The 12,500-nt window shown below is 46.7% G+C and overlaps 1 protein-coding gene across 2 annotated transcripts in view; it reads right to left on the bottom strand.

The window, feature by feature from the left end:
- Positions 1-12,500, bottom strand: part of LOC118774491 (histone deacetylase 5-like) — a 71,205-nt gene that overhangs the window by 1,952 nt on the left and 56,753 nt on the right. For both annotated transcript variants that reach the window (XM_036523846.1, XM_036523838.1), the window contains 14 exons: positions 9,759-9,924; positions 8,585-8,718; positions 8,362-8,482; positions 7,397-7,446; positions 6,056-6,163; positions 5,817-5,872; positions 5,591-5,678; positions 5,353-5,472; positions 3,867-3,964; positions 3,338-3,456; positions 2,375-2,508; positions 2,130-2,214; positions 1,755-1,908; positions 1-1,261 (listed from right to left, as the gene is read on the bottom strand). The exon at positions 1-1,261 is cut by the window's left edge and continues 1,952 nt beyond it. In XM_036523846.1, coding sequence (XP_036379739.1) covers positions 1,222-1,261; positions 1,755-1,908; positions 2,130-2,214; positions 2,375-2,508; positions 3,338-3,456; positions 3,867-3,964; positions 5,353-5,472; positions 5,591-5,678; positions 5,817-5,872; positions 6,056-6,163; positions 7,397-7,446; positions 8,362-8,482; positions 8,585-8,718; positions 9,759-9,924 — 1,473 coding nt within the window. In that variant the 3' untranslated portion in view covers positions 1-1,221. The remainder of the gene's footprint in view (positions 1,262-1,754; positions 1,909-2,129; positions 2,215-2,374; positions 2,509-3,337; positions 3,457-3,866; positions 3,965-5,352; positions 5,473-5,590; positions 5,679-5,816; positions 5,873-6,055; positions 6,164-7,396; positions 7,447-8,361; positions 8,483-8,584; positions 8,719-9,758; positions 9,925-12,500) is intronic.

Below are 12,500 nucleotides of genomic sequence, written 5' to 3' on the forward strand. Positions count from 1 at the left end.
GATTTTTTTTTCCTTTTTAATTATATTTTTGAAAAGGCACCAAGTTCCTCTTGAAGCTTTCCAATGCTTGTCTCAAGTAAGTTGGAACTGCCCTTTCAAACTTGCCTTCCTTCATCAAGAAAGAATAAAACCGACCACTTCCATTCTTCTCCTCTTAGTGTTTGGTAGCTTTCCTCGAGCTCCACAAGGGGTCACGGGCTGCTTTTGCCCACCTCAAGTGCGAGTGGATGTGGGAACTCGTTGGTGAAGAGGGGACGCAAGAGTGTTCTACGCCTCCTCACCCTTTTGGACATCCAAATTGTGAGGGTGGGCGGGGGTCCAAAAAAGCACATCCCAGAAATCGGGCTCAGTCCAAGAAAAAGTTTGGCTGCTGCAAAGAAAGTCGTTGGTACTGCAGCCCTTACTGAAAAAACAAAAGCACCCTCCTAGTTCTACACCGCCCGTTACACACTGAACTACTGAAGACATCAAAAGGACAACACAAACAAACAGTATTATAGATATATGAAAAAGTATGTATACAATTTCACAGAAACACATACTGGTGTGTGTCTGTGTGTGTGTGTATATGTGCACCGATACACATATTGTATACATGAAGTTGTGCTTCCAGCCACCTTATTGAATAGAACATAAAACAAGTGTATCAACACACAATAACAGAACCGAAGAGAAATTAGACTCACGAGAAAGCAATCCATTCAGTATTTCATATTTCTGAAAACGTTTTTGCTTTTCCGTCAGTAAAGTACGTGTTTTTGAGTGTTTTGAAGCTGTCTGTTGGCTTTCCTTTCAAATGTATGAAAAAAAAAACTACATCTGAGGAAAGACTTCCTTTAAAAATCACACCGCCAATGCGACTGTCACCATGGGTAACCAAACTGCCCCTAAACCCCCCAGCCACCCCTTCCTCCCCATTCGGTTTCCCACTTTCTCCTGTGCGCACGCCTGTCCACTCATCCTCCTGTGCGTCCACCTGCTTTGTCAGTCTGTCTGTCTGCTTCCTCCACTTCCGGGCAGCCCAGCAGCAAAAGCAGGCGGGGAGGGTTGAGGTTGGCGGGATCGTGTATGCTCACTGGGCACAGAACATCTGGCAGGGGCTCACAAGGGGAGACTGTGGGGGTGGTGGGGCTCGTCGGAGGTGGGGTACATGGGGAGTGGGGTGGGAGGAGGTTCTCCAAGGATGTGGAAACAAGCAATTGCAACCTGCAGCAGCGAACTCTACAACGTGGGCTCTTCCTCCATGGGCTCCTCTGCTGGCCTGCAGGCATAGCACAACATGTCAATCAAGAGCTGTCCTATCCTTGTACAAAATAAAGCCCTGTAGTATGCAGACATGTGAAATTGTGTTGGCTGGGAACGATTTAGTACAAAATAGTACCTACAAAACTAATGACATTACAGGCAAGGAGGTGTGGCCAACAGGTTGGAAATGTCTTGTTTGCAAAGCCTGCAAACCAGTGTGTTAGCTTGCTGCAATTCACTTATGAAACCATAATTGTTGTACAGTGTTTCCCTATTACACCTGTGTAATATCATTTTAACATGGGACTGTAGGTGAGATTCTTACCTTGGTGGGATCAAAATCACATACATGTTATATATATATGTTATATATATATATATATATATATATATATATATATATATATATATATATATATATATACATATATAGTGTGTGTGTGTGTGTACATGTGAATGTCTTGTGCACAGTAAATGCATGCAGTGCAGACAAACTGGAGTTGCCTTACCTGCTGGGCACCTGGCTGATTCCCGGGTCAGTGTCCACAGTGAGGGAGGCCATGGCAGTCACTGTGTCCGCCTCATCCTTCTCCCTGCGCTGTGCCTCCAGCAGAGACTGGCCCACCGTGGGGGCAAAGCGCTGCACAGAGCCCCAGTGCTTACCTGCGGCACACAGCAGCCAGTCCTGTTTAAACACACTGCCCCTGCAGACCACCCTGCACAATCACACTCCTCCTGTGTAACATTGCACACATGCACAGCACTGCCTACTGTGACATCCTGGAGCGCACGTCACCACACCGGGCCACACACGTTCGTAAAATCAGGTCCGGGCGTGGGTCATGCGCAGGAGGTTCACACTGTACTGAATGTGGGACGCTTACTCTGTATCTCTATGACCTTCTCCAGGGAGGCCGCTGCTTTCGGGCAGGGCTTCTGCTGCAGGACAGCCTGGGGCAGGGGGTCCAGCTGTGGGTGACAGCAGCGGTTACAGACAACCTTGGTAACTACACTTGTACACAAACACTTGCCAGAGGAAAGTGGTGAATGTTACGAGGAGGGAGCGTGCGGGTGGCTGTCTCCCCACCCCTGCTCCACCTGCCGCTGGACTGAAAGTTTTCTCCAGTACCTCCTCTCCCAGCAAAGCGGAGACGCAGGACTCCGAGGCATCACAGATGGCCATGAGGTCGTGGCCCCCCTCCAACGCCAAGACCACGCGCCCGCCAGCCAGTGTCATCAGCTGCTTGGTGAGGTGACCAAAGCCTGAAGGAGACGATAATACAGTTTTCAATACACTGACAACATCCTGATAAACTCAATAAAAAACACCACGTCAGCAAACACTTACTATGTCCACGCTTACTGAACGACCTGCCAGTTTAGTCAACATAAGACATGTGTGATTTTACATTACTACTACTACTGCATAGCATCATAAAGGTTTGATAATCTAAATAAATACAGCTCAATGGACCACATACACAGTTTCTAACCCTTCCACGTCATTCATTCAGAGCTCCTGCAATTTCATGGAGTTGTAGTACTGCTGTCCACCAGCAGAGGGGAGCATTACTTAAAGAGTACAGGTGAGATAACATTGTAGAGGACAGTTCACATCCAAATACGGTGCACCTCTAACATGGGAAAGACAATGTATTAGAATAAATGAAGCTCTGTTATTTTTTATTTTTTTTTCTTGGGATGTTATTCAATGTGCATATGGTAGAGTCCTACGATGATTTACAAACCCCTCAATTAGCTCATAGTTAGTTCTAAGCTAAATGGTGATGAGGTACAGCTGAATGGGCAACTTATTTGTACAAGCCTTTACAACAGATGTGGGGGAAATGGTGGAAGGAGTATTTACAACATAATGACACTGAGGAAGATTTTTTTGTTAACATTGTAAAATGAGTTATTCCCATGTTACTGATGTTATGAGTTATTTCCATTTCTGAGCAGTATTTTCTTCTGTAGCAAGAATGAATGCTGGCCCACCGTTTACAATGACTTTTGGAGAGTCATTATAAATGGTGATGCACACAGAGAAGGACCTGTGCGCTCTTTCACCGGGACAGTGGCAGCAACCTACACTTGGCTGTGACGTGGTATCCGCCCAGAGGAGACTGGTGGCCCTCCACGGCGTCAAAGCCAGCCGAAACCAGCACCACGTCCGGCGAGAACTCATTGGCAATGGGCATGACCACTGTCCTGGGAAGACAGATGGAGGAGCAAGGGACAAGTGCAGTATGAGTGGGGCTGCCACAGCGGGAGGCTCTGACAGAGGGCCAGCAGCGTGGAGCAGTGGTCCACAAAGCAGAACCACGGGGCTACGGGTTCAAACTCCAGAGGGGACCCTCTCACTCTGATCTACAGCGATGACCTTAAACCATACTGACACATGAACAGGTTCCCCAGTTTACTACACATTACTTTCTATATCCCCCTTAAGCAAAAGCAGTTGCGCGTATTACACTGACTACAATAACAATGATCTCTCTCATGATCCAACTCTCATCTCCAGTTATGATCATTATTAATTTCTAGTCATGGCCATTATTAATTGCTGCTGTGTATTTCTCTACAAATGCCCTGAGCTGAGGCAGCCTGTTGGCCAATACCTGAAGGCAGTTAGGTACTCCACGTCCCCCATGGGTGGCTCCACACCTCCTGTCCATGCGATGTTCACATTGTATCCCACTCCAGGTCCAGCCCCAACCTGAGGGCACAGGGTAGCCATTGGTTAATCCCTTGTCATCCTAGCCCAGTTTCCACACATGTCTCTTGCTGAATGGCCAAGCAGAATTATTCATCGCTAATAGCCTGAGCTGGCTAAGCTGCCTACTGGACAACGACGAAGACAAATGTGTGTGACTCAGAGAAGTCAAGACATCGTTCCTAGTTTATTCTGAAAATAATCTAATGCAGTTGGCTTCATCTATAAACCATGCTTTGTCCCTCTCTGGCCAAGACAACAGATTCAAGAAGTAAATATTTTTTTCCTAGTCCCCCTTAAAGGGCATATAGGCCTATTTCACTGAGATATGATTCATACTTCACCATACAATTATAATTTAACCATCTGAGCTTCCCGAACAAAGTTGATTAGTGCTTGAAAAAACTCCCAGGGAAACCGTCTAACAGGACAACACAGGGCTGACTTAAGAATGTTGGATGTGCCCAACCAAATATTTTCCGTGGGTTGTATTTTATAATAGATCGACCCCGAGAGCCTTTTAAGGCTACCCAGAAAATAAATGTACACAACAGATCACACATTATTTAGGGGCTTAATTCTTGCTTATTTAATGAGAGTGGTCATGGCAGGCATTCAAGGGATTCAGCAATGGAGCATTAGGAAAACAAGGAAAAGCAGGGGTTCTCCAGAAGACAGGGCTGACTCTCTTTGTGATGAATGCGCCACTGTTCCGTGTGACCACCTAGTAGCTGCTGTGGATTATGAAGCTGATGAATGCGATAATGAATGAGGTTGTTTAGTGAGAGGCTAAACCAAGTAAACACACACCTACAACTGCATACGACGTCGGTCTGACGCAAAACAAAGGGAAACTTGAGCAGAGGCGCTAATGTGCTACGTGCGCTGCGTCACCCTGCACCCAACAGCAGGCTAACAATATGACGTGCGCAGCCCACGCTCTCCGCTGCGCGAATGCTCAGTCTCATCTGCGCACAGTCATCTCACCGCTCCTTCCCCTCCGCGTCCCTCTCGGGCATCTGACGGCGTTTGGACCAATTAGAGCTACACAGACACAATTCGCTCAAAGTGGGTCTACCCATTTCTGTTGGTGTGAGGTTTTCACTCAGTTTACAGCACCCTGCCCACTTCTATCAAGACAGGCCTGCTGGCGATCACCAGTCAGGCAAACAGACAGCCACAGAGACACAGTCCGACAGACACAGAGACAGTCAGACAGACAAAGCAACAATCAGACAGTCAGGAAGTCAGTGATGATAAGACAGATGCACAGACTGACAGTCAGACAGGTACAGAGATTGACAGACTGGCAGACACAATCAGTCAGACAGACACAGAGACAGTCAGGTAGGAACAGAGGCAGTCAGACAGGCCATTAGTCTGTGGCCCACCTCCTCAGGGGCTCCACTGCCAGGGAAGAAGTTGCCATCATCGTAGCGATGCAGAGAAATGTAGAGCACATTGGGGTCACTGTAGAAGGCCTGCTGGGTGCCATTGCCATGGTGGATATCCTGCAAGGCGGTGAAAGGTAAGGAAGGGGTTACCTATACTGAACCCAGATTATGATCACTCTCGCTATACACAAGGGGCTCGATACAGCGAGTGGAGAGGAGGAGGCCCCTGACTTACCCAGTCCACGATCAGGATCTTCCCCACGCTTAGCTTCTGCTGCAGGAGCTTGGCAGTGATGGCCACTGAGTTGAAGAAGCAGAAGCCCCTGCAGAGGCACACACAAGGTGGGGAGGGGTCACTTTCGAATTACATCGCTCAACGCCCAATCGGCAGGCCCCTCAACAACAGTGGGCACCTTCTGTCCATGGAAAAAAAAATTCTCGGATTCAGTGGGGGTACATACATGGCAGTGGACTCTTCTGCGTGATGTCCGGGAGGACGCACCACCGCAAAACCATTCTGGCCAGGGACAGAGGACACACACAGAGGTTCGAGTCACTAAGAAGCACGCGCACTGTAACCTTCCCTCAGTCTCCAAACCTATGACAGTGTGAAACTAAACTGTCTGTTCTCTACACCCCTGAGCGCTTTCCTTCGGCTCACACTATGCACGTGGCATACGGTGTGCAGACGTGCGTTTACCTTGAGCTCCCCGGCAGCCACTTTGAATGCCAACTCGATGACACAACCCACGGCCATCCGCACAGCACTGGAGGAGTGCATCTCGTTCCACACTGTGTCACTGTCCACCTGCAGGGGGCAGCAGGGAGGCACAGTTTGCACTTAGTACCATTCAACACAATTACATTACGTTACATTATTGTCACCTAGCAGATGCCCTTATCTAGAGCAACTTACATAGTTATAGGTTACAATTTCTATGCATGTATATAGCTAGATATTTACTGAGGCACCTGTGGGTTAAGTAGCTTGACCAAGGGTACAACAGCAATGTCAACTATGATCACATCGTTTCGCTGTTATCCATTTAAACAGATGGATATGCTTCAGCTGGTATCGAAGCAACTGGAGCTCAATACTTTGCTCAAGCATACAACAACGATGCCCCACCATGGATTCAAACCTGCAATCTTCTGGTCACTGAGTTTGCACTTAGTCATTTGGCAGAAGCTCTTATCCACTACAACTTACAAAAGTGCATTCAAGTGTATTAGGCAACGGACGCACAGACACTAAAACATTAGTGATATCCTTGAAGTGTGGTGCCAATTCAGGAAACATTGTTAAGTACAGTCAAAAGATGTACAACCTTATAAACTATTACAGTAAAACATTTAGCTTTGACCATGCAACCTTAAAAAACACCAGTTTCTACTGTCACAACAGGTTTACAACTGAGGCACAGAAAAAACCTTAGGCAACACCAGGTTTTCATCTCTTAGGTCTAAATTGCAATCAGTTTTATAGCTACAAAGTCATATTAATGTTATATTAGTGGAGGGGGAGAAAGAGAACAGAGGCTACTGGTTCCTGCCCCACAACCCTCTGTAGCCTAATCAACGGTTACTGCAGCAACAGAGACTGCAGCACACTGCCGCTGGACACGTTTACCCAGAGACTGCAGCCCACTGCCGCTGGGCACATTTACACAGAGACTGCAGCACACTGCCGCTGGGCACGTTTACCCAGACACTGCAGCACACTGCCGCTGGACACGTTTACCCAGAGACTGCAGCACACTGCCGCTGGGCACGTTTACCCAGACACTGCAGCACACTGCCGCTGGGCAGGTTTACACAGAGACTGCAGCCCACTGCCGCTGGGGCACGTTTACCCAGAGACTGCAGCACACTGCCGCTGGATGCATTTACCCAGAGTGCAGCGCACTGCCGCTGGGCACGTGTACCCAGAGACTGCAGCCTGCCTGCATTCTGGGCAGTGCACAAATATCCACCACTGAGCAGCGGAACCGACAGCATGCGTCAAAGCCCAGTCCGCCCCCTTCTGACCGGGATCACTCACCCCAATGCCCCCACAGGGCAGGACTGCGTACATCTTCTGGCTGATGGGACCTGGAAGAGACCAATCAGATGGGAAGGAGAAAATCAAGGGTCAGAACAATCCACCCACTTACTACGCTCCACTGACTCCATATGTGTCTGCCTGTCTGACATACAGAGAAAATTCCCCTCAGTGGGATTTTCCCCAGTGCTCCGCTTTTAATTCAATACAAATTCATTTGATCATGATCATGTCTGTGTGTATGTTATATCATTTTGGATGTAAATAAACTATGGGCAACCTCCAATATTGTCACTGGTAATTTAAGGGTTGGCTCTGGAAACTCAGTTCTGTGTTACAAAGCTTAACATATCTGCATCCCACCTCGGGCATGAAAGTCCTCATTAAAGGCATGACTCAGGAATGAGGCTGCCCCTTTCTTTCCCCACTTACACACAAATGGGCAAAACCTATTCTACTTACTTATAGTAGAGGTGCTGAGGGCTGGAGATGCCGAAAGGGTTTCTGTAGTTATGTAAGCAGATCTGAAAGGGTTTCTCTAAACATGTAAACTGATCTGAAAGGGTTTTCTTAAACATGTGAACTGATCTGCACAGGATTTTCTGAATGAGTGAATTGGTCTGAGAAGGTTTCTCTACGTAAGTGAACTGATTTCTACGCAGTTCTCTAAACAAAGGAAACTTTCTGACCAGACGCTGCGCTTCCACAAAAAGAAACCCAGCGATGATTCAGAGGCGGAGGAGGAGAAGGTCTGGGGTGCTGCGTCTTCCAAGGCTAAAAATACACCTAGCCATCAGGGAAGGTAATCCTTCAAAAATGCATCTGGCTGTGTATGAATTCTTAACGAAGGGTGGCTTTTTGCAAAAGATCCAAGGGGCGATTCCCATTTATCATTCAAGTGAAACAAACAGATACATACAGACACAGACACACAAAATAGCAGACCTAAGCAGAAAGTTTGTCACCTAAAAGCTTCTTGCTGTCCAGTTTCTGCCTGTTCAGGGGACTGGTGCCGTAGAGCAAGGTGTGATGCTCTGAATGGACCGTCTGGATCTCATCCAGTGTGGCCTTTCTTCCCCGAATCCTCTGCTCAGAGATACCAGGGGATTCAGTACCTTTCAGTTTGCCTTAATTCAACGAGCAAAAACAACTGCACATCTGTCCTCTGGCCACTAGGTGGCGCCTCACCTCACAGCGGTTGAGCAGTCCAGTCTCCTGCAGACGGGACCACACGCTCTGGATCCGCCCGGCGTGCTCTGGGTGTATGTGGGTGTTTCCGCACATGCACTGGTGCTTCAGCATGAAGGTATCATACACCACACCTGTGACAGGCAGAGAGCCACCCGCACATGAAGGGGAAGTCTCACTCTGGACCTTTCACTCTTCTGTCATTCAATAAGCTTTATCCTTCAGTTAGGTTTAGTAAGATGGAAGGAGAAGACCAATGACTAACATCTGAGAATACTTCATTTGAAAAATCCTCTGCGTCTCTGGTTTTACTTACAGTTGGTTCAGCTTTTTCATGTCAGTTGTGAAGAATGTCACAAAACATGACAAATTGGTTATGAAGGAGGTTATATATAGGATATATAGTTATATAGAGGTAAGCACATGCAGCCAAATATACCCCCTCAGCTGCACAAAAATGACAAAATGTCAGGAAAATATCTTTTGGCTCCAAATATTCTTACAGAACTCATTTTCACCACTATTTATTCTAAAATACGTCACCACTTTTATAACTCTTGTCTGTGTTTCAATTTCCCTGTGATTTTTCCTTCTTTGCTCACATATAATTAACCCAAATACTTGCACTTCTCCCTGTGTGATTGCTCTTGGCAGCTGAAATCATTGCAATGCAGAAAGATGATTACAATAACATGTTTTACCTTACTTGTAACATTACCCAGAAACACCTGTTCAGCTAGGCAATTGCTTCCTTTTTACATCCGAGTTCACAATAATACTTGGGCCAGTATTTAATCTGTGTGTTCTGGTTATGTATTCTCATAAGCAGGTACGTTTTTGCTCATTTTTACTATAGAGTACTACTAAAGAGTACTAAATGTGGGGATGGCTGTGCAAGAGCTATCGCCCACTAATTGCACTGAACCTCACTTCTCTTCATTCAAGTGGTCACTAATACATACAGGATGGGATCTCCACAGCTACTTCTTTTAAGGGCAAAAAACAATGCAAGAATGTATGATTCATTGTAGCAAAATCAAAGGAAAAAAGTGTCCCTACCAATTGATTACTTATCTGATAACTGTTGCTCTCTTGTCTTTTGCAGGTATGATGTGGTATTGATATGGAAATGATGCCAAAAGGCAGAAAGCAGTGACATCAGTGAGGGTCTTACCTGTCGTAAAGAGGTGCTTAATTGGAGTTTCGCAGGTGGGGGCACCCTTGAGGCTGGCAGTAGCTGGGGAGGACTGGGCCCTTCCCAGAGGTCTGTGGGGCATGCCAGTGATTGACAGGGATGCCTGGAACAGGTTGAGCTGCTGCAAGTGCTGCTGGTCCGAAAACTGCAGGGGAGACAGGAAACGGAAAATCATCAGGCAAAGGCTATACAAATTTGCATGAAGAATAGCATGCCGGGCACATATTACTGAATTACACCCCTAATAAACACAGTTCTGCCACTGGGAGGATTTCTGCAGCTGCCCATAAACAAATAGTGCACTGCTTAAAAAAAACACGACCAGTTCCATCCAGCCCCAAACAGACTAAACATGGACCTTTCTGGAGAGATTAACAGTGCGCACGGGTGCCTGTACGTGCCATAAAGACCTGCAGGGTGTCCACTGGCCAAAATCTCCTCCGCTGAACGCACTCTGTAAACACACGCCCCAGAGCGCAGGATCTGCTTTTTGTCGAGACGCAAACAGCAAATACCTGAGTCGGGGGCAGTGCATTGTGGGAGCGTGCAACCACCCACAAATGGTAGTGAGGGCTCTCGGCCCGAGAGATCAGATTAACTGATACCGCCCTGTGTCCCTTCCCTCATTCAAAACAGGCATCAGCCTAAAGCTTGGAGTGTGGGCGACGTGTCGTTCTCCGGGTTCGGAATGGGAGCCCGGTGGGAGTCACCGCTCGCACACACCCCTCTCCATTGAGACGCACACCTCCATCCTCTACAAGCTCATCTGCATTCAGGTTGAGCGGACAGTGAGAAGAGCAGCATTAATGAGGCGAGTGCGAGATGGGCAGAAGTTTGACACAGTGAGGCTTTGCTTCTGTGCCAGTAACAGACTGCTTTGGCATGCATACGCACACGCAGACACACAGACACGCATGGACATGCACACAGACGCACACACACACGTACACAGAGAGAGCAAGAATAAGGCTACAAAGGCCATGATCCCTGGTGGGTCACAATTGCGGGCAGAGTGAAAGGATGGGGGTGGGGTGAGGGACTGAATGGGGGGAGGAGTGGGCAGGGAGTGACTCATCCTGAAATGCAGAGATGAGTCATAGAGATGGGCCCATTCACAGTTCTCTACTCACTCAGTTGTGAGAAGGCAAAGAGGATGGGTGTGTGTGTGTGTGTGTAATACAGAGAGAGGGTTGCTGTGAGACAGCAGAAACAGAGACAGATATGCCTCCTCCTACATTATGAAAAAATACCACAAAACTAAAGCAAAATAAAATGTCCCAACAATTTTTTCTCCAAAAAAGAAACAACAGTGAGTAAAAATCCAGCACTTACTCACTAACTATATATTAACCAGACAGACATAATGAACTAGACAGAAATAATAATCAATCCAACAAATTCTTTTTATAACTATGTGTAAGACTTCACTGTACAATTATCATTATCATAACTACAACAGGTAACAACTGTATCTGCTCCCTCATTTAACAGTATATTGTACTGTTAATGTACATTTGTACTGTATACTATTTCATACCAATAGGGCGTCATCAATTGTAAATGAGATAATTTAAGAGCGAGAGCCTGAGGTTTATCTGGGTGTTTTTGTGACATCTATTTCACTCTTATGGAAGTGGCAAGGGAGGGGTCATCTAGCCAGACGCAAGCAGCCCCACTGAACCCCTGGCCGAACCTTGCAAGTTTGTGGCACCTCGCTGAAAAAGCACTGCAGCAACCGTTCTAATAAAAGCAGGAAACAGCTGAATGGAACCGCCGCTGTCCTTTATGGCTGAGAAACTGATCCGCTTTCTAGAATTGGTCCCAAATGAGTATCTGCGCTGCATTCAGATACTGCAGCTTCTCCACAATGCTGTGCTGGAGAAACAGATTCTCCTTTAAATGTAAACCAAACCTAAAATTAGTTGGAAATCTCAGTTTTTAAACCTGAGTACTGCCTCTTAAGCACAACCCACAGGACTCTTGAACCCTGCCGCACCAATTGTTCAATGTGCCGATTACCTAATTAGTGCTGGAACAGGGGGACAATGCGGCCCGAAGAAAGCCACAAACCACCACAAAAAGATCATTTGTCCACTTTAGCTCCACAACAGCCTGCCTTACGAGGATGAGTCATTCGAGGGGGAGGGAACCGTCATGTTTTCTCTTTGTCTCCGCATATTAAGAAGGCGCTGACACCCCAACAATTAGGAATGCCTCGCAGTCCACTCCACACGCCCCCGACCCCAATGACGCAGTGTTTTTGCAGCTAGGGCAGCTCAGTGGTTGCTTGAATTCACCATTTCATTTCCTACTGCCTCTGTGTGTGCCAAGCGTCTGTGCTAAATGATCTTTTTTCTGAAGGGGGAACGTTCAACATTTATCAGCAGGCTTGGCAGGATTCTTTGTCCGAGTTCTGATGGCCGAAACATTTGTTTTAAGCACATATTTCTGATGCACGCTGACATACTGTATATTTTCTGGAAGTCATAGGACTAGGCTCCAACAGGTAAAAATGTGAAAGTGGCCAATAAAGAAATGCACAACCAAATTCACCATTTTAATGAAAAACCATAGTAGCTCTATAATGAAGCACTCCTTTAGTCTGTTTACATTACAGGATCAAAAAATTTTATATGTTTTTCAAACTGTGTACATCACACTAATGTTTCCCACTTCATCTAGACATTCAAGCATTGAAATATTTGCAGCCAATTAATGTAT

This window comes from Megalops cyprinoides, chromosome 1 (assembly GCF_013368585.1).
Source record: "Megalops cyprinoides isolate fMegCyp1 chromosome 1, fMegCyp1.pri, whole genome shotgun sequence".
NCBI classification, from domain to species: domain Eukaryota; kingdom Metazoa; phylum Chordata; class Actinopteri; order Elopiformes; family Megalopidae; genus Megalops; species Megalops cyprinoides.